General features: G+C 37.8%; 2 protein-coding genes and 2 pseudogenes across 3 annotated transcripts; 3 read left to right on the plus strand and 1 right to left on the minus strand.

Moving 5' to 3' along the window:
• The first annotated feature begins 220 nt into the window (after positions 1 to 220).
• LOC120190626 lies at positions 221 to 2,748 on the plus strand (annotated as a pseudogene).
• A 1,619-nt stretch (positions 2,749 to 4,367) lies between these two features.
• Positions 4,368 to 7,627, plus strand: LOC120190624 (L-ascorbate oxidase homolog). Of its 2 annotated transcripts, none has more exons than XM_039193668.1 (8): positions 4,368 to 4,694; positions 4,810 to 4,919; positions 5,671 to 5,941; positions 6,013 to 6,115; positions 6,205 to 6,550; positions 6,646 to 7,011; positions 7,094 to 7,172; positions 7,254 to 7,627. In XM_039193668.1, exons 1-8 carry the CDS (start codon positions 4,563 to 4,565, stop codon positions 7,464 to 7,466), a joined length of 1,620 nt encoding a protein of 539 aa, XP_039049599.1. In that variant the 5' UTR covers positions 4,368 to 4,562; the 3' UTR covers positions 7,467 to 7,627. The 2 variants fall into 2 exon arrangements, with proteins under 2 accessions (XP_039049599.1, XP_039049600.1); XM_039193669.1 differs by having other exon boundaries at positions 4,618 to 4,740; positions 4,774 to 4,919.
• Positions 7,628 to 8,406: 779 nt separating this feature from the next.
• Positions 8,407 to 12,575, plus strand: LOC120190625 (T-complex protein 1 subunit beta-like). The gene is made up of 12 exons (XM_039193670.1): positions 8,407 to 8,538; positions 8,820 to 8,877; positions 9,000 to 9,056; positions 9,224 to 9,289; positions 9,389 to 9,500; positions 9,650 to 9,778; positions 10,165 to 10,236; positions 10,434 to 10,549; positions 10,712 to 10,788; positions 11,038 to 11,523; positions 11,602 to 11,917; positions 12,283 to 12,575. Exons 2-12 carry the CDS (start codon positions 8,872 to 8,874, stop codon positions 12,427 to 12,429), a joined length of 1,584 nt encoding a protein of 527 aa, XP_039049601.1. The 5' UTR covers positions 8,407 to 8,538; positions 8,820 to 8,871; the 3' UTR covers positions 12,430 to 12,575.
• A 420-nt stretch (positions 12,576 to 12,995) lies between these two features.
• LOC120190569 lies at positions 12,996 to 15,208 on the minus strand (annotated as a pseudogene).
• Between the last annotated feature and the right edge of the window lie 5,499 nt (positions 15,209 to 20,707).

A 20,707-nucleotide genomic window follows, 5' to 3' on the forward strand; every position in this document is an offset into this window, starting at 1 on the left:
GTTGCTACAGCGAGGATAATTAACATCGCCAATTATACTTCATTCCCTCTTTTGAATTTGGGCTTTAACCGGAAGAGGTAGGCCTTGTGCAAATTAGATGGGTTCAGTTCAGATAAATTCCCCTTTCTCTCTACGTCTTATTGCTAAAATCAACGACCCTTTTTGGTTAAAACAGATTATAACCTTTGGATTTTTCTCCTATTCACCTACTGGGGGTTCGGATTCTTAAAGGTCTTGAATCCTGCCTGAACCCGAATCTTATGCCTTATGAAAGTTGTCAAACAACCGAGTTACGCACCCAAACGCAGTTCTATCGCAACATCTGTCATTTATGGAAGCTGATACCAAACCAAAGAAACCTGGAGCTCGGCTCTGTTGCGTTTGTAACCAGCGAAGGGCTGCCCTCAAAAGACCCAAAACCCTAGAGCAGGTAATTTCTTAAACTTTTCTTCCTTCAGTTTCGAACTTGCATCGAGTTGTGGGAATTCGTCTATTTTATTGGATTCTGAAATTGTGCCATGGTTAAAGATATGCAGGGAGTTTTTTTACGCGGTGTTCGAGGAGGAGATTCACCAGGTTATTTTAGAGAACAAGCTGTTCAAGCCTGGTGAGCGTATTGCTATCGGTGCCTCTGGAGGGAAAGGTTAATCTCTTTATTCAAGTTGATATTAAGCACCACTCACTCTCATAGCTACAATTTCGTAAATTTTCTTCTTGTCCTTCTAACAATATCTACAACTGGGATTGTTGCAGATTCCACAGTCCTTGCTTATGTGTTATCAGAACTGAATCGACGACATAACTATGGCCTTGATCTTTTTATTTTGTCTATTGACGAGGTATAACAGGGTACAGGGATGACTCACTTGAAACTGTCAAAAGAAATGAACTTCAGGTCAGTTCTTTCTTTTTATCTTGTTAAATTTCTTCCAAAAACCTGTTATTTTTGTCCAAAAGAAATGAACTGTTTCAAACTGTTTGCTTTGATTGTTTAGGAACTTCTTCATTTTTTGTGATGTATGGTTCTTCTTCTTCTTTTTTTTATGCAGTATGGGCTGCCACTAAAAATTGTTTCCTAAGGATTTGTATGGATGGACTATGGATGAAATAGTAAAGATGATTGGCTTAAAAAATAACTGTACATTTTGTGGTGTTTTCCGCTGCCAGGTATATGAGTTGCTAGTTTATTTGATTCTGCTATTTCTGTTAGGCTGTACATGGGTACAATGAGACTACATAATCAGATCATCATATCTGAATTTTAAGAAGGGGTTTTCCTCAGAAATGGCTCATGAACTTTGTCCTATTAATAAATTTAAAAACAACTAAATTCATCAACTCCAATTAGGGGAGTTTATAGACGTTTTATATGTTGTAGAACTGTCAATATAGCTTCTGTAGTTTCGGCACTTTGCATTGTTTCTGTGATTGAGGATATAATGACTTGTTTGACTTTCTTTTTGTTGAAGGCCCTTGATCGAGGTGCGGCATTGCCGAAAGTCGACAAGGTTTCTACTGGACATAATGCAGATGATATTGTTAGGTAATGTATTTACTGTACTTTTTGTTTCTTTTTGGCTCAATTGATTGTTATGCTTCTTTTTAAAAAAAAATGATTTTTATGCTGAGATAATGGCTCTTTCTTCTGTAGGCTTAGTAGATGCACTTCAATTATTACTGGTGAAGATGGACCTATTCCAAGATGCAAACCTTTTAAATATACCTATGAGAAGGAGATTGTGATATATCCTTGAAATGCTTACCGTTCTGAAAGTTTTAATTGTGAATTTATTTATAGTAGTCTATCACTGCACTTTGTTGTGAAAACCTTAACAATTTCTACACGTATGCTTATTTCAAGAAGCTGGACTACTTCTCGACTGAATGTAATTGTTCCTTTTCCCGTTATATTTGTAATTTGATTGTTGAGTTGTTAAGGTTTATGTTTAGAGGGTATTGCAGCACGTCCCATAATGTCACCCAAGTAAACTGGTGGAGGTGTTTAAATTTCAGGCATTTATTCTCCAAACGCGTATCGTGGTTTTTCTCGTGAATTCATAAAAGATTTGGAGAGAATCAGTTTAATACCTTTGTGTTTCCTCTCAGTCTCACATCTGCAAAGTTTGAAAACTTTGTTGTTGAATGCTTTTATGGCTTACTATTTCAGGCCCAGAGCTATACTTGACATCATTAAATCAGGGGAGGATTTTCGAATTGCCACTTCCACCAAAATGCCTGAGCGGGGAACCTGTGAACGATGTGGTTATATTTCCAGCCAGGAGAGAATTGCTTTTACCTTGCCTGATGCCTTAGGATTGTTTAAAAAGTGGCATGCATTTGGTATGCGTTATTTATGATAAAGTTGTGCCTTCCACTGGAGTGCTTTTAGCATTAATAGCCATCTACAATGTGGCTGAAACTGATTTAACCTTTATACATGGGGTACACAAATGGTGTAAAGCTCGTGTGTTGCTGGAGGGGCTGAATCGAGGTTTACCAAAGCTCGGCATTGGTCGTATTCAAGGCCTAAACAGGGATGTCAAGAAAGATGTTAAAAATGATGGCAGAACAAAAAGTATTGAGGGCAAGCAATGTGGATGTTTGGAATTCTGATGCAGTATGTAGCCATCGCTCTAGTTTTTTTTTTAATGGAATTAGCAAAACTGATGTCAGATTGGCCTCTCAAGTTCTCATATCTTCACTTTTTTTTTCAAGTAAATGGTTAGGCAAACAAAGCAGTTCATTGCACTCTATCAAGTGCTAGAAGGAAATCATGGTTGTGTCGAATCTTGTTTGGATGAAGAACAAATGATATTAGTCCTTACGCATTTGGAGCTCATGAATCATGGGAATAATAATTATTATCATAATAGGGGAAAGCATCTCTAGTTGGCCGGCAAGACCTGCTCTCAATTTTATTTGGAATCGGATGTTATACGTTTCCTGTATTAATTGATGTTGGTTTCATATTTATGGAAGAGCCGTAATATATTATTTTTTAAAGTAACAGTCAATTAGACATTTTCATTGTCTTTCCGCTGCTTGATTACGTTTAAGACACCAAAGTTAATTCAGGGAAAATCTCAAGTGAAAGAGAATCGGCTTTTGGAAACATTAATTTGTTTGATTTAGGAGGTGATAGCATGTCCACTAATGCCGGGTTGATTGGTCCTAATCAAGTCTTTGAAAATCTATAATTAAATCTATTATGCTTTTAAAGCGCGTAATTAGTTGCCGTGTTTTAGGTGGTGTTATTATTCAATGGTCATCAAACCAAGGCCTTGCGACTTAAGGGAATCATGCAAATTGCAATGAGCACATGGCACATGGCTACTGAGATCCACATTTACGACGTAGACATGGAACATTTTCCTTGGAAACTCGCCACTATTAATTTTGGCACGATTCCCCCATGCGATTGGTACTTGTTATTATTAGTATTCTCTAAGTCCCTACGGACCCTACCCACCGAAATCCATTGTTCTTGTACACATTGTATCTTAACCAAGGGAAGAATCAAACTCTAGATTACTCTTTGAAATCAAAGCTTGGCATTTGGCAATGTTACCTCCAGTTCACTAAAGCAAGCCGCTACTTTTGCAAATTCTCCAAAATTGCTTGAGGGGAAAAACTGAAAAGTTATGTCGGGATCGTTTTCCACTAAGCAATCCTTTAAAAGGTCTTTTTTGTTTGAAAGGCTTCTGCTGGTCATTGAGTTCATATTAATCAAAATGCAAACCATGATTCCTCAGTTACGCAACTCAATCATTTGTCGTGTCGAGATTGCAAAATTAACTTGTTATAAATAAATTACCTCACATTTTCCCCCCTTGGAAAATGATCCGAGGGCAGTGGACACTGATCTGCATCAGCACATGCTCGTTGTGGAATATATCCAAGAGTTGAAGCACCAAAGTTCGATGCTACAACTCTCTGTATAAATACTAGATTCTGTAATAACCAGCTGTCCCAAATTAAATTTTGTATTCATGTAATTATAACCAGCACAGGGAGTGAGATTTAAAGTTTGCTTAATTTGATACTTTGGTTTGACCTTTGTGAGTTAATCACTGCTTAATCAGAATAAACCAACAAACTTGGATTGGATTATTGGAACAAAAACAGCAGCAAATGAAGGTGGAAAAGTAAGTAATGTGACATCTCAAAGGGAGGGCCATCTCTATTTCAAAACAAACAAAAAAAAAGCACCCTCTAGGGCTAGGCCATCAGTAGTAATGGGAAAAAAATATTCTTCCACCTTCCCATGTGGCAGACAATCACAGTTCAAAATAGTCAGCTAAATGGCATAAGTCGCCATCACCGACATAGCATTTTACTCTTTGTTTCCTTTATTTTTTAAAATTTGAACACAGCCCTTCCTCCTCTGTACCACACTTAAAACATAGTCCCATCCCTCCCCTCCCCTCGTCATTCCTCATTCATTGCTCCCTCTTCCCAACCCCCACTTTCCTTTTAAATTCCTCCCCTTTTCTTCCTTTCACTTTCACTATTCAGTAATCGAGTAAAGGAAAAGGGAATCTCTCGTTTCCTTCACTTCCAAAATGCGCCTTCATTTGTCTGTGGCACTGATTTGTGCCACTCTTTTCTCCATTGCCGGGGCTGAAGATCCCTACAGATTCTTCAACTGGAATGTCACCTACGGTGATATTTTTCCTCTCGGCGTTCGTCAAACGGTGAGCCTGCTCTTCCATATGAAACGTGCTTCGTTTTGATTGATAAATGATAATGTTTGTGGGATCTATACACAAGAAAATGATGCTCACGAATTGTTTGGTTTCGTTTTTCCAGGGTATTCTCATCAATGGACAATTCCCAGGCCCTGATATCCACTCTGTTACCAATGACAATCTCATTATCAACGTGTTTAACAACTTAGACGTTCCTTTCCTCCTTTCCTGGTAAGATTTTGCCACCAACTTTTTTACGCGCCCTTTCTTTTTAGAAGACGAATCTAACCCACCATTATCGATTTATCCCACTGATATATAAGGAATAAATATGTTTGCCACCATGATCTATTACATTTCTTCCCGCAACCATCCGTCTTAATCGGTCTGTCAGACGCTTACGGAATGTCTGCTCGGCCGGCCATTATTGCCTTCTTTTCTGCTTTCCTAAACGTAACGCTAGAGGAAACATCTATATGTGCTTGGTGGCATGGCTTGTCACCAGATTCATTGCATTTCTTTACTGTTTGGGCACCTTTGATTTCCACTGTTTATCGTGGTTATTAGTGGAGCCTACATAACTATCTTTTGTCATAATTTCATTGTTTAGAATCAGTATACAATTAAGCAGGTTCTTTCCTTTGGTGTAATTAGAAAGCGACATATCCCTTGATTTGGAGAGGCAACGGTTACCCTAATTCAATACGCACTAATCATCCAAGTGGTCCACTTTTTCATTAGCTGCTCCCACCCCATAACAGATATAGCTAGATTTTCGGGTGGGTTAGAATTTTTTTTATAGAGATATGTACCAGACCAGGAAAATGTTAGTTTTTAGCATGAATGATTCACTTATGAACTTAGCATCTTAAATGTCAACCAAGTGTCATTGGACTATTTTGTATCATGTTTTTAAGTGACATTGAGATTATATATTGTAGTGTAAGTAAAGTTGTAACTTATATCGAAATGAAAAATGTAGGAATGGAGTCCAAAATAGGAGGAATTCTTATGAAGATGGTGTCTACGGAACAACTTGCCCCATTCCTCCGGGGAAGAATTTTACATACATTCTTCAAGTGAAGGATCAAATAGGCAGCTTTTATTACTTCCCCTCTCTCGATTTCCACAAGGCTGCTGGTGGTTTTGGAGGGATTAGAATCCTTAGCCGCCCACGGATTCCGGTTCCCTTCCCAGATCCTGCTGGGGATTACACTGTTCTTATTGGAGATTGGTACACGTCCAATCACACGGTAGTGATCCTACATTAAAGCCTTGGTGTGTTTAAATTTACTTGCCTTTAGCTTAGAATGTGCTGGTGCAGGACTTGAAAGCTCACCTAGATGGTGGTAATAAGCTACCTTTCCCTGATGGAATTCTTATCAACGGTCGTGGACCTGGCGGTGCTTCCTTCAATGTCGAACAAGGTATTTTTGTAGGTCCAAATTTCCATCTTTTTCCAGTTATCGTTCAAGAATGTCCGTCATCAACAATATTGTGCATCATCTTGTTGCAGGGAAAACATACAGGCTTAGGATATCAAATGTTGGATTGCAAAATTCTCTCAATTTCCGCATCCAAAACCACAAGTTGAAGTTGGTAGAAGTCGAGGGAACCCACACTCTGCAAACTACCTACTCCTCAATAGACCTTCACGTTGGCCAATCGATGTCTGTTCTATTCACAGCTGATCAGCCTGCCAAAGACTATTACATTGTGGTCTCTTCTCGCTTTACCACCCCGGTCCTCACCACTACAACAACTCTACGCTATAGCAATTCTGCCGGCCCGGTCTCTGGTCCCATTCCTGGTGGGCCCACCATCCAAATCGATTGGTCTTTGAACCAAGCCCGGTCTATTAGGTATGTTTTTTAATCTCACAAACCAATACATAATAAGATGCAATGGCCCATGTGTTGTAAATTGTAATCTCATTATTGACATGTTTTTGTTTCAGAAAGAACCTTACAGCAAGCGGACCAAGGCCTAACCCACAAGGGTCGTATCACTATGGTCTCATCAACACGACCAGAACCATCATTCTTTCAAATTCTGCCGGCCAAGTCAATGGCAAGCAAAGATATGCGGTTAACAGTGTTTCCTTTGTTCCAGCAGACACTCCTTTGAAACTTGCAGACTATTTCAAAATCGATGGAGTTTATCGTATCGGAAGCATATCCGATAGACCTACCGGCGGAGGGATATACCTTGACACTTCGGTTATGAACACAGACTATAGAGCTTTCATTGAGATTGTATTTCAGAACGATGAGGATATTATACAGAGCTGGCATCTTAACGGATACAATTTCTTCCTTGTTGGGTAAGTTAAACACGTCATTTTTAAAACGTGTGCTTCGAGTTTGTGGTGAAATTATTTATTTATAAACTCTTGTGAAATGCAGTATGGACGGAGGGCAATGGACACCTGCTAGTAGGAACGGATACAACCTTCGCGATGCTGTTTCTCGTTGTACCACTCAGGTAAAAACTCAACATCTTTGGTCTTTCTTTGTTCATCTGAAGAACAAGGTTTGAAGACATTGGCTACTAACGTGAATGCAGGTGTACCCCAAGTCATGGACGGCCATTTATGTGGCACTCGACAATGTGGGAATGTGGAACTTAAGGTCCGAGAACTGGGCAAGACAGTACCTGGGGCAACAGTTTTATTTGCGCGTGTTCACAACCTCAACTTCATTGAGGGATGAGTACCCGATCCCGAAGAACGCACTACTCTGCGGCAGGGCAAGTGGCAGGAGAACCCGACCTGTTTAAGCCACCCGTAGAATAAAGGATACAACATTTGAGCGGCAGAGTTTTGGCTTATGAACTTGTTTATTACTGCGAATAAGAACATTTGAGCGTAAAGAACATGATGGATTGGTTACGAGTTTAAAATTTAATAGACCTCAACTCGAGGTCTCATTCTTTCTTACTACAGATTTGCATTCATTCCCATTGTATTATTGTTCCAAGTCTTCATCCATTAATTATTCCCATCATATATATATATATATCATTGTTATTTGTGTGGATCAATTATTACATATAAGATGGTGTAATGTCTACAATCGCACGCTATTACAGCTAGCTTTGTTTTCTTCAGCATCTGTTCCACTCTAGACGCCCGAGGCAATGGAGATAAGCAGGGTACGTCGATCAGAGGAAATTTTTTAATAAGCTTACTCATTACAACCAAAACCATACTAGCATTGTTACACTCATGAGCACGTACAACACATGCAAACGACCCTAAAGATAATGAAGACGCAACAAGTGGAAAATTCATTAGTAAAGAGAAAAAATTGATGAATTTAAACTTAATTTTACTTTTGATGATTTGATCCTTGTAAATCTTCTCATTCTCACATTAAAAACATTAATAAATCATGTCTTTTAATTTGGTTATTTTTGTTTTTATTTTTAATATTTTAAATCAGATTGAAAAAATATTTGTTAAATCAAAATTCACTATTAGTCATTATGTTTTGTATAATTTTGTATATTTATTTATTGATTTTTATTATCTGGTTTGATTCCTTAAATCTTTATAGTTATATCAGATTATTAATACATTATATGTGACAAGAATGGATTTTTAAAATCAGGAAAGTATAATAATAGAAGTTAGTCAATTAAGAGTATCAGGACTAAATCACAACATCTGTATAATACAAGGATTAAGGATAGAATATAACCTCTATAAAAGAAACCCTAGCGAGTTTATAGCGTAGAACAAAAAAGCGAAGTCACACTGCCAAAACCCAAACCCTACTTCTGTTCTCTATTCTCTGTTCTCGGCGGGATCCGTATTTCCATTTCTCTCGAACATCGAGCTTAAGATCAGGTAAAAGCCTAGCCAGTTCAGCGGTTTCTAGGGTTTCTGAATCATACGACTTCGTTTCCTTTTCACTTTCAAAATGTGCAGTTATCTTACGATTTTTCTTTCAAAAGTTATTTCGATTAGTTTCTCACTGAAATGAGGGAAATGAAGTGAAAATGCAGAATACAAACTTTATTACTTCACCTTATACAAAACTAGGGTTTATTATGCTGCTCCTTAGGTTCGATCTTCTAGATTTATTTCATTTTTGTTGTTGATTAAAGATACTTTTTTTCTTGCATCAGGCTTTTTTTCGTGAACTGAAACTCCGAGATACTTTGTTCATATTTATTTTACATGGCGGTACGTTACTTGCCTAATATAACTTGTTTTCAGTTTGCTAGATTTACTTTTAGCATTCGTTTTTTTCTTCTTCAGTATTTGAAGTTCTACCTTGCGTATGTTTTTCTTGGTAAATGTGATAGATTGAGAAAATCTTTAAAGATGATGCTAGTGAAGAGAAGGGGGAACGTGCCAGAATGGTAAGTCATTGTAACATATATAAATATATATAATGCTGATAATCTGATTTAAAGGGGAAAATACATACTTGTTTGGAATTCTATGATTATACTTTTGTTGAATTTGTGCTATTTTTAGTATATTATTTTCAATAATTTAAGGTATATTTGTTTTTTATTATTTCCAGGCATCATTTGTTGGAGCAATTGCAATTACTGACTTGGTTAAGACAACCCTTGGGCCAAAGGGAATGGTAAATATTCCATTCTGTCCATTCACATTAAAATGGTATTAATGTTTCCTTTTCTCTACTTTAAATTGTAAATCTATTGTTGGTTAAATTATCTGCCAGGATAAAATTTTACAGTCAACGGGCAGAGGACATGGAGTGACTGTTACAAATGATGGTGCTACCATCTTGAAGTCCCTGCATATTGACAACCCAGCAGCAAAAGTCTTAATTGGTATCCTTGCAGTTTTTTTTTTCTTCGACTACTCTATGGCTAACATGCCTACTTTTTTCTCTTTCCAAAAATGAGTTTGATGAATTCTTTTTTTGTTGCAAAAGATTGCTGTTATACATCTATATAATGACCATTGATGTCAAATCCAGATATCTCGAAAGTTCAAGATGATGAAGTTGGAGATGGGACAACCTCTGTTGTGGTTTTGGCTGGAGAGCTTTTAAGGGAGGCAGAGAAGCTAGTGGCAACCAAGATTCACCCTATGACAATAATATCAGGTTCTTTTGTGCTCATGTAGTACATTGCTTCCTATTATTCTTCTTTTATGCTGCCTCTTGGCTGTGTTTTTTCAAATCTATGAAATGGCTGGAAATCTGAACTTGTTATCTAGTTTCCATATATCTATAGCGTTAAGAAAGGAGCCAGGGATGTTACCATGGGTTCTTTTGTTTAATATTTTTTTACTTGCTTCTATCTTGGTAGTCAACCTTTCCTCATCACACTTCCTATATTATTTGTATAAATCTTCTCCCTGAATTTAATAGTAGTGTAGCTGCATTTGCATATAGACTGTTTGGTTTTATTCTCTTTTACTTTTTTGGTGTGCCAATAACCAAATAAGTTCCTGTTTCATAGTTTATAACAGTTTATGTTGGTTTTGTAGGTTATCGAATGGCAGCTGAATGTGCTCGTAATGCTTTGTTGCAGAGGGTTGTGGATAACAAAGAGAATGCAGGTTAAGATTGTTGGATACAAGATCATTCATTTTATTTGTTTATTGTGTGAGACCACTATTTTTTGCATTATGCCCTAGGTCTTCTTCCTTATTGAATGTGATTCTTTGATGTCCGACTTGATGAAATTTGCAATGGAGTTGTTCTTGATATTGGAATGCGTTTTTAATCATGCATGTGAATTTTCTGAATATTGCAGAGAAATTCATGTCAGATTTGATGAAAATTGCAATGACCACTCTGAGTTCCAAAATTCTCTCTCAGGATAAGGTGCATTTTGCACAACTAGCTGTCGATGCTGTTATGAGGTTAAAGGTGATAATCATTCTGCAGCTAACATTTTGCAATTGGTGTTCCAATGCTGTTTGATGCAGGAATGTGCAAGGAATTCTCTGTAATTTGTTTTATGAATTCAATTGAATTTCTTCTTCCATTTTTATTTATTGTGTTTTTATGGCATTTTATTTATTACTCCAGGGGAGCACAAATTTGGAGGCCATCCAAATTATCAAGAAGCCTGGAGGATCTTTGAGGGATTCTTTCTTAGATGAAGGGTGAGTTCTTATGAACCTCTTATCCCATTCAATAATTATTATAATAGTTTCTTGGTGGAATCAGCTGGTTCTCTAGTACACTAACCTTTCCCTTTGTTCTCTGTATTCTGCAAAAGTTTTGCTCCCATTTTATTGCACTTTTCATTGATAAAAATATATTGTGACTACAGACACTTGTTGTTTAATGGTTTAAGGCATCACTTAGGACTCTTTATTCTGTTGATTTAAACATGATGCTTATGCTTTCAGATTCATTCTTGACAAGAAAATAGGCCTTGGACAACCAAAACGAATAGAGAATGCAAAGATTTTGGTGGCAAATACTGCAATGGATACAGATAAAGTGAAGATATATGGTGCACGTGTTCGTGTTGATTCAATGTCTAAGGTTGCTGAAATTGAAGGGGCTGAAAAGGAAAAGATGAGAGAGAAAGTGCAAAAGATCATAGCACATGGGATTAACTGCTTTGTTAACAGGCAGTTAATTTATAATTTCCCTGAAGAACTCTTTGCGGATGCAGGTATACTTGCTATTGAGCATGCTGATTTTGATGGTATAGAGCGTTTGGCTTTGGTAACAGGTGGTGAAATCGCTTCAACCTTTGACAACCCAGAGTCTGTTAAGCTTGGACATTGCAAGCTTATTGAAGAAATTATGATTGGTGAGGATAAGTTGATCCACTTTTCTGGTGTTGAAATGGGTCAGGCTTGTACTATTGTGTTGAGAGGGTCAAGGTATAGTATTGCAGCATCTCATTCTAGTTCTCTTTTGATATGTTTGCATTCTCCATAATGTGCCTCTGTTTATGACAGCCATCATGTGCTGGATGAAGCTGAAAGGTCTCTTCATGATGCTTTGTGTGTGCTGTCTCAGACAGTGAATGACACTAGGGTATTGCTTGGAGGTGGATGGCCTGAGATGGTAATGGCAAAGGAAGTTGATGAATTGGCACGGAAGACACCTGGGAAGAAATCTCATGCTATTGAAGCTTTCTCGCGTGCGCTTGTGGCCATACCAACGATTATTGCTGACAACGCTGGTCTGGACAGTGCAGACTTGGTAACTCAGCTTCGTGCAGCACACCACAAGGAGGGATGTAATGCAGGGATTGATGTTATCTCTGGATCTGTAAGTGCTGAAATCGAATTATTTAAAAAAATTAAAGTAGGATCAAATATATCTTTTGTAGGGTTTTTATTTATTTATTATTATAATAGTAGCTGCAGATTTGTTTCATTGGCCATGTCTACATAATGTCTAGTGGGTGATTTCATGTTCCATTTTAAAGGATATCATTATTAGGTTAAGTACACTAGCTAAGATTCACATGGCTGCTTAACATAGTTACAGATGTATGAATGCCTTAGCAAGATTATTCATCCTTATGTCATAGATTCAAATATTGACATGCTATATGGCCTATATGGTAAACAACAAAGCTTTTAACTTTCCTTCCTTGCTGTGGTGGGTGATACGTTTCAACTCTATAACAGGTAGGAGATATGGCTGAGCTAGGAATCTCTGAATCCTTCAAAGTCAAGCAAGCTGTATTGCTCTCCGCAACTGAGGCAGCTGAGATGATTCTTAGAGTTGATGAAATTATTACATGTGCTCCGAGGAAGAGAGAAGACAGAATGTGAAAATGCCTTGCTGAACGTCACGTTTGTTAACGGATTTGACATTTGCTTGTTAATTTTGATGTTTTTTTACTGCAGTATGGTTGAATTCTAGAACTGAAGTTTTGTGGCTTGTTTCTGTTTTGACTGAATGAAAGCAACATTCACGATATTAAAAATCTAATTTTATTAGTGACGAATTTTCCATAGCATGTTTTGAATTTTTTGCAGGTTACTGTTTCAATAACACCCCCTTCTGTGAAGTTGGGGGAATCGGTTACACAATTCTGATGTTTATTCGAGGGATCTAAGTACGTTTGTAGTTAAGCAGCTGAACCATGGAGGTGAACACAGCCCGACATTACAGCTCCATTTCTGCCTTGATTTGATATATGACCCTGCAAAACATGGCAAATCAACATCAGATCTACGTGAGTACATCTGATCGTGACACTGAAGATGTAACATTGACTGTTTTGCAGAGAGAAGAGAATAGTACCTTGAGTCTTGGAGCCATGTCTCAGTGAGAAATTTCACACCAGGATGCACGCGCAAAAGGAATAGTTCAGATATCATATAGTTTTTTTTTATCACGTCTGGATATCCCCTGCAAACCCAAGGGTGCCCAATCCATGCAGAATTGGCCACGGGAATCTATCGACCAAGGACATCAGTATATTATACAGATTAGGCCATAGGGTATATATGCCGATAATCTATTAGTGCACTAACCTGGCGACTTTGGCAACCATAAGATCAGAATGCAGAGGATTATTGTCACCAGACAATCTATACAACATTGCCTGCCATCGCAGAAAAGTTCAAAATACTCGCCTTTGAAGACTGAAGTTGATGTTCGATCAAACTTGTTTACATCACAGTATACGGATTATAGCACTGGGTTACAATCCTCGAATACAGCAAAAGGTGGAGTTTCTGGATTTCTCACAGCTGAAGCCTGGTCAGGTGGATAGTTGGAGTACGTAAAGGGATGAGAGGGACCTGAGATGCCACCAGCACCGCAAAAGGAACTCACCCTGAACTATCATTTCTGGATTAATCAACCGCCACCACGACAGTGTTAGAATCAGACTACCATGTCAAAGAGGATCACTTGTTTAAGCTGAATAGTTCACCGGACTCTTTCTCATGACTTCTCGTTTCAATTTCAAGTACTGCTGCTTTAACTTAATATTTCAATGGAATGAAAAACGTAATATGGGTCAGAACTTACCGTAAGCCAGGTCGACCCTTACCTTGAGGCACAGATTCAAGTGAAAACAAAGTATAAAATGTTGGCAAATCCTGAGAAACCGGAAAGGTATCTGTCACACACAAAAACGAACTGATAGGTAACCTTGATAAAATGATGCCCGTTTTCATGGTAAACATATTTAAGTTCATCGGTATTGGCGTCGCGTTGATATGCTCCGACACCCAAGGCATAGACAGTCACATCTCTGTGTATTTGGAAACATATCTTGTTAAACAGAGAGGTTTGTTGTATCTTTGTTTAATTATAAAAAAAAACATAGGTTGGTAATTTGCACCCGACATCAGGACTCCGTTCTTTATTTTTCTGTTTTAATCTCTCAAGCAAATTGTGTCTGGCCTTGGGTTCAAGCTGTTCAGACCGTCGTTAGTTTTCCAGAAATGGTTTCGTTCAGCGTTTTACCTTACTTTTGATCGAGTTTGGAGTATTGTCTATGGAGGTCCAGCATCCCATGTATTTGATTGTCGTTGGCCCAGTTATCATTTCGGGATTTTAAGGATTAATGGGCATGGCCATCTCGCCTGTTCAAATCAGTCTCGGTTTCTTAACTGAAAATAATAGGGTTCTACTATCAGTTCATGATGATGGTAGAAAAGCGCCAACTATTGCTTGATGACTATTCTCACTTTTTTTCTTTGGGTCCAAACAAGTTTCCCCATAGTATATATTGCAGTCTAATGATTTGAGCCTTTGACCTGGTTTGTGTACTTGCAGTCTCATGGAAATCTAACGATTCTACTCTTTTGCAGTATTGGATCAATCCTGGGATGCAGAGCCGAGATAATGCGGCTCGATGTTACGCACGTGAAAATGGATTCTTTCTGACTGAAAGAGCCCGATGTTTACTGTTATTATTATTATTATTATTATCGATTTAGGGTCTGGAATATCAGTGTGTGATCCCTTGGGTTTGATATAATCTGAAACATACCTTATTATTGAAGGTTGGCATCCAATTATGCACCTCCAGGATCATCCATGTTGCAATCAGATCGTAATTATGCCAATTCCCTAATTGATAAAACAGACGCAATTATGTTCTAATAAGTAGAGTAATTGGTCATGGAACATGGACCGAGATTTTATCTTACAAAAGCAACCCCATTTAAAAGAGAGAATTATATTTATGTATATGTATTTTTCTCTTTTTAGACTCTACTCATAAAGGACCAAATTACAAGTAGTCATAAAGTTGGGGGATCCATACATCTATTGATAAAATAATAATCACATTAAATCGCGGCAGTTCATCATTTATAACAAATCGAATAAGAAACAGACTTTCTTCGTAATCCTATACGCGCGTGCTTCTCACGCTTCACAATCACCCGCCACTAGGAGAAACTGCAACGGGAATATGGACTTCAAAGCCAGTTAAAGAAACTGCGAGTACACTTGTTCTTTGAATCTTTATTCCTTTATTATATTTTTGTTTCTCTTCTTTTCAACTCGACCGCACGGCCCCATGATGCTGGCAAGAATCCGAGAGCTCAAGCCGTCGATGAAGGGGGAGGTACCACAGGCCGACATGGCCGGTGCGTTCTCTACACTTTTGCCTTATGTTCTTTTTAGCACTTACGAAATTGAGAGTGGAATTTGTTGCTTCATTGAAGATTTTGCCGGTAATTTTAGTTTATAACGGTGAAGATCGAAGGCTACTGGTTGAATACTTTGCTGAATTTACTAACGTACTTAGTCACAGTTTTTTAAAGAGAAAATAACCTCACTGTCCAAAAAATGTCTTATATACGATTTTAACCAACTTTGTTTGGATTCGCTAAAATGACCAACTAAATCGCAATGCGATCGATAATTCGCAACGCGATCTACGGTATCGCAAATCAGTTTCCAGATTCGCAACGCGATTCTGACTATCGCATTGCGATTTCCCAAATTCGCGTTGCGATTTTCCTAATTCGCAATGCGAATACGTAAATCGCAACGCAAATTTGGAAAATCGCAATGCGATTACGTAAATCGCAATGCGAATACGTAAATCGCAATGCGAATACGTAAATCGCAATGCGAATACGTAAATCGCAATGCGAATCTGACTATCGCAATGCGATTTACATAGCGCCATTCGTATCAAACGCGTTTTTTTTTCTTTTCAAATTCCAAACACGAATATATTAATATATCGGAACACTGAACCGTCCACAGTATATCCCGTAATCGTAACTCATAACCTAAAACCCTAAATCACAACTCAGTCTCATCTCCATCTCTCACTCTCTAAGGCGACATCCGTCCCCATCTCCGACGAAATCAATCCCCATCGCCGACGATATCAGTCTCCATCTCCGGCGAAATCATTCACGGTCAGAAATGGAAAATCAACCAAATCAACCACCGATGGTTAGTTTTTTTAATTATTTTTATTTTGAAATTTTTGCATTATTATTAGGTTTTTCATATTGAAATTGATGATAAGTTTACTGGTGTTTTCAATAATAGATTAACCATTTCACTTAGATTGCTTATTATATTCATTCGATTGCTGCCAATACTGCTAAACTGTTTAGTCTTTAACCCTGTGAAGTTAGTATTTGTCTTTGTTTTGTCTTTTGGTTGAAGTAATGCAATACATTCAAGTTTCTTTCAATTTAGTATATTGAAACCGAGAATGACTATCGCAATGCGATTCTGTCGTTGCGATTTTCATTTCGCGTTGCGATTCTTGCGTTGCGATAGTCAAATTCGTGTTGCGATAGTCATTTTCCTGTTGCGATTTTCATTTTCGTATTGCGATTTAAAGTTTCAGAAACTATTATTCTTATGCAAATTGAAACTTGAATGAATTGCATTACTTCAACCAAAAAACAAATACTAAATTCACAGTGTTACAAATTTAAGTTTGAAGAATAAACTACTACTCTTTATGTTTATTGTTCATATCTTCACAGTGTAATTTTTGGTATATCTAAATTGGTATGTTTATTGTTTTTGCAGAACTTTTATTCAGCTCAATTGACCTTAAGAAATAAAGTAAGCCTGGCCAAAACAATTGCGTCGAAGCTTTCACCTGCACAAAGAAAAATATTTGAGGATACTTGCTTCGGGCCAAGGCTGAAAGTACATCATCCGGGTGGAGATGCTATGCTGACCCATCTGTTTCTTCAAACCATGACTAGCGATCTACCAGAGACTATACAACGTCGTGATGAAGAGATATGGTTTGATTTTCCACCGACGTATACGTGTTTTGGGCGGGAGGAGTTTTGCTTAATCACCGGTCTACGCTTTGGACACGATGATGTAGATCAGTACACTAGACATATTACCCGCCTATCATACGGAGAAGTCGAATTTACACGTGGAAGACTTGACGAGATTATTGAATAAGAAAGATGGTTTTACTCGGATGGATGACGTCGATGTTGTCCGAGTATGCCTTCTAATACTTTTGCAAGCCGGCTTTTTACGCAGAGAGGCCCGACAACCTATTCCTAATGATCTAATTAAATTGGTAGAGGACCTAAATGCATGGAACCTGTTTCCGTGGGGTTCGTATCTATGGAGAGCTACATGGAATAAGTTGTCGTCTGCCTTTAATGATCGGAAAAGTTTGCGTGGCGATGGCTCCAAATACACTTTGTCAGGCTTTATTTGGGCCTTTAAGGTAATAATTTTTATATAATGTTTCCAAAATTATAATTAATTCTTTAACAATTACTAATATTTGTTATTATATTTTTTGTAGATTTGGATATTTGAGACCTTTCCCGCCATGCAGACATATGCATTAAAAACTTCTAATGATATTCTTAGGGCTATTTCCTGGAAGAGGAAACGGTCCTTGCAGCAATGGGAAGATTTACTACCGTATACTACAATAAATAATGTAAGTTAACATAAATATTACCATATGTTTATAAACAAGTTATTACTAGTACACGTTTAACTTTGTTTGAGCTTTTATATTGTTAGGAGGCCAACACTCCATTACAGAGGCTGACACCCACGGAAGCTGAGCTTGCCACTGATTGGTGGCAAGCTAGTAAGCTTTTTTTTGATGGCATGGATGATGAGCAGCCACCACTTCGAGAGCCATCACCTCACCCAGAGCCATCACCTGATCGACCCGAATATACACCTCCACAACGAGAGTCATCACCTATTCTTTCACATCATCGAGCCTCTTCTCCACCATCACCTCATGATAGGCGACCGACAAAGATGCCACGACGTTTATCTCCCTGTTCTCCGCCTCCACGGGATAAGTTAGGGGAGTTACGTAATGAGGTCAATGCCTTGCGTGAGGAGGTCGGTACTTTACGCGATGACAATGGTGCATGGTGTGTTGAGGTGTCTACTTTACGTGGTGAGGTAGCAGCTCTACGTGAGATTATAGCATTGTTGCAGAACGAGGTTACTCTACACGCAACGAGGTAAGTTTAATATTTTCATATTTAACTTGATGATAAATTTACTCGTAATTTCACTTAGATTGCTTAGTAAATTCATTCGGTTGCTGCCAATATTGTTTAACTGTTTATTATTTAACCCTGTGAAGTTAGTATTTGTTTTTTGTTGTCGTTTGGTTGAAGTAATGCAATCCATTCAAGTTTCAATTTGCAGAAGAAGAATAGTTTACTATCGCAATGCGAAAATGACTATCGTAACGCGAAAATGACTATCGCAACGAGAGAATCACAATACGAAATGAAAATCGCAACAACAAAATCGCAATGCGAAAATGACTATCGCAATGCGAATTTGACTATCACAACGAAAGAATCGCAATGCGAAATGAAAATCGCAGTGCGATTCTCTCGTTGCGATAGTCAAATTCGCATTGCGATAGTCATTTTCGCATTGCAATAGTCATTTTCACGTTGCGATTTTATTGTTGTGATTTTTATTTCGCATTGTGATTCTCTCGTTGCGATAGTCATTTTCGTATTGCGATTTTAAGTTTCAGATTCTATTCTTCTTCTGTAAATTGAAACTTGAATGAATTGCATTACTTCTTCAACCAAAGACAATACTAACTTAACAGTGTTGAAAATTTAAGTTTCAAGAATAAACTACTACTCTTTATGTTGTCATTGAACCTGCACTAAACATATATGTTGTCCTTTTAAATGTTTATATAAGTGCTTACTTCTGGAATGTTATCTGATGCATTTTGTGAACAATGATATAATAATGACTTGGGTGAATACCGTGCAAGTTTGAAATATATTTGTCTTTGTTTTCACTGTTTAATATCATGTCTGTTTATTTACTGATTTATGTATTAATTTATTTTTAGCGGCCCGCTAAGGTGGATGCTCTACGTCGGGTTTTTCTTGCAAGACGGAGTTCATGCATCAGACGACGTGCACGTGCCATTACGTCTCCGTTCACCCCAATAGTGCGAAGAATCCGTAAGAAAAAGCCCGACTCACCTGTTATCGTTCAAGAGGCCTCCCCTATCGTTCAAGAGGCCCTATCATCCCTCAAGAGTCCCCTCCCACCGTTCAAGGGCCACTGTCATCGTTGAAGAGGTCCCTCCAACATTCTAGAGCCCGATTCACACGGCGTAATATATCGAATTATTGAGAAGCCCCCTCACGTGCCGGACATGATGGATGACTGTTGGCTTTCGTATAAGTTACCGGCCAGTACCATTCCGGCAGATGAAGTGGAGAGGAAATAACTACCGGAAACAATTCTGGATAATACCCTTTGGGCTAAGACCGCAGTTAATTTTTATCTACATGAGCGGAGCCAAGGGTGTTACGCTAACATATACGAACTCAACGATGATATGCATTTGTTGATTGAACGGTCTTGGTGGGGTGTATTATTAGGGGTTGAAGACAACGACTATTTCGATGGGGGGTAAGTCTTATATTTCTTCTTATATTTCAGTTTGATTAATTTTTTTTAAAATTTATGTAATTCACTAATATATGTCTTTTTTTGTAAAACAATATATTGATGCATGGGTGACACGTATTCTAATTGTAAGGAAATTGAAGAAAAATATAAAAAAAATGCGATATACAATTATGCCGACGTCTTTTCACGTAGTTCACTTGAAGAATCAACGACAGGAATCATATGTGTTGGCTAATGGACAAGCTAAACTTTATCCTGCATGGTGGGAGGTCGATAAGGTTAGTATATTTGTTTAAATATTTTAAAGGTGTTCATAAATAAGTGCGCAATTTGAATTATTACATTTCGATGCATGTGTTTATCCCTGTTTTGGATCGTACTCATTGGCTTCTCGTCGAGCTTCAGCTCCCATCCCTAAAGATAATAGTATATGACAGCATGATAAATTACATATCATTGTCTGATTTGAGAGATATTATTAAGGGATGGAGCTCTCATTTGGCTAAATTCTTGGATGCAATTAATTATTGGACTAAGTCTGGAAACAAGAAGCCAAAGAAGTTCAATGTTACAGTTATCAGAGACGAGACCGCGCCACAACAAACGAAGGAAGCTAGAGGGGATTTTGGTCCTCTCGTATGCATGTGATTGGAGCGTTTGATGACAGGAAGTACACATTTTCTACCTCCCACAGATAGAGATAGAGGTGCAGTAGGCTTGTGGTTTCGGTATTTTATGGCTAGAGCGATATAAGCGAGACGTTGCCTACCTGCATCCGCGTTATGAAAGTGTTCATAAACAATTTGTAAGTCAAATGCAAGTGTTGTTAAACATATACTCTTTTTGGTTTGAAAATGTTTGGTTAAGTAGCTAAAATTCAATAATTTGCTGTTTGTAGGTTTTAGATGTGTAGAAAGTGTTGTTGATTCAATGTTTGGTTTCTGCATGTTAATCCTGAAGTGAGCTACGTGAAATGGATGTATGGGTGCAAAAGTTGATTCAATAATTGATGAGGAAATAATTCATTATTATTTTTTGATTGTTTAATTGATTTGTAAAAGATGATTTGTAAATGTTGATTTGTTTAATTGATGTTACATAATATTATTTGTGCTTGTTTAATTGATTGAAATGTAATAGTTGATTTTTGATTTCAATCTACATTATGTTGAATGCAAAACAGACTATCGCAACGCGGAC

Source organism: Hibiscus syriacus, unplaced genomic scaffold (genome assembly GCF_006381635.1).
Source record: "Hibiscus syriacus cultivar Baekdansim isolate YM2019G1 unplaced genomic scaffold, ASM638163v2 tig00116962_pilon, whole genome shotgun sequence".
NCBI classification, from domain to species: Eukaryota; Viridiplantae; Streptophyta; class Magnoliopsida; order Malvales; family Malvaceae; genus Hibiscus; species Hibiscus syriacus.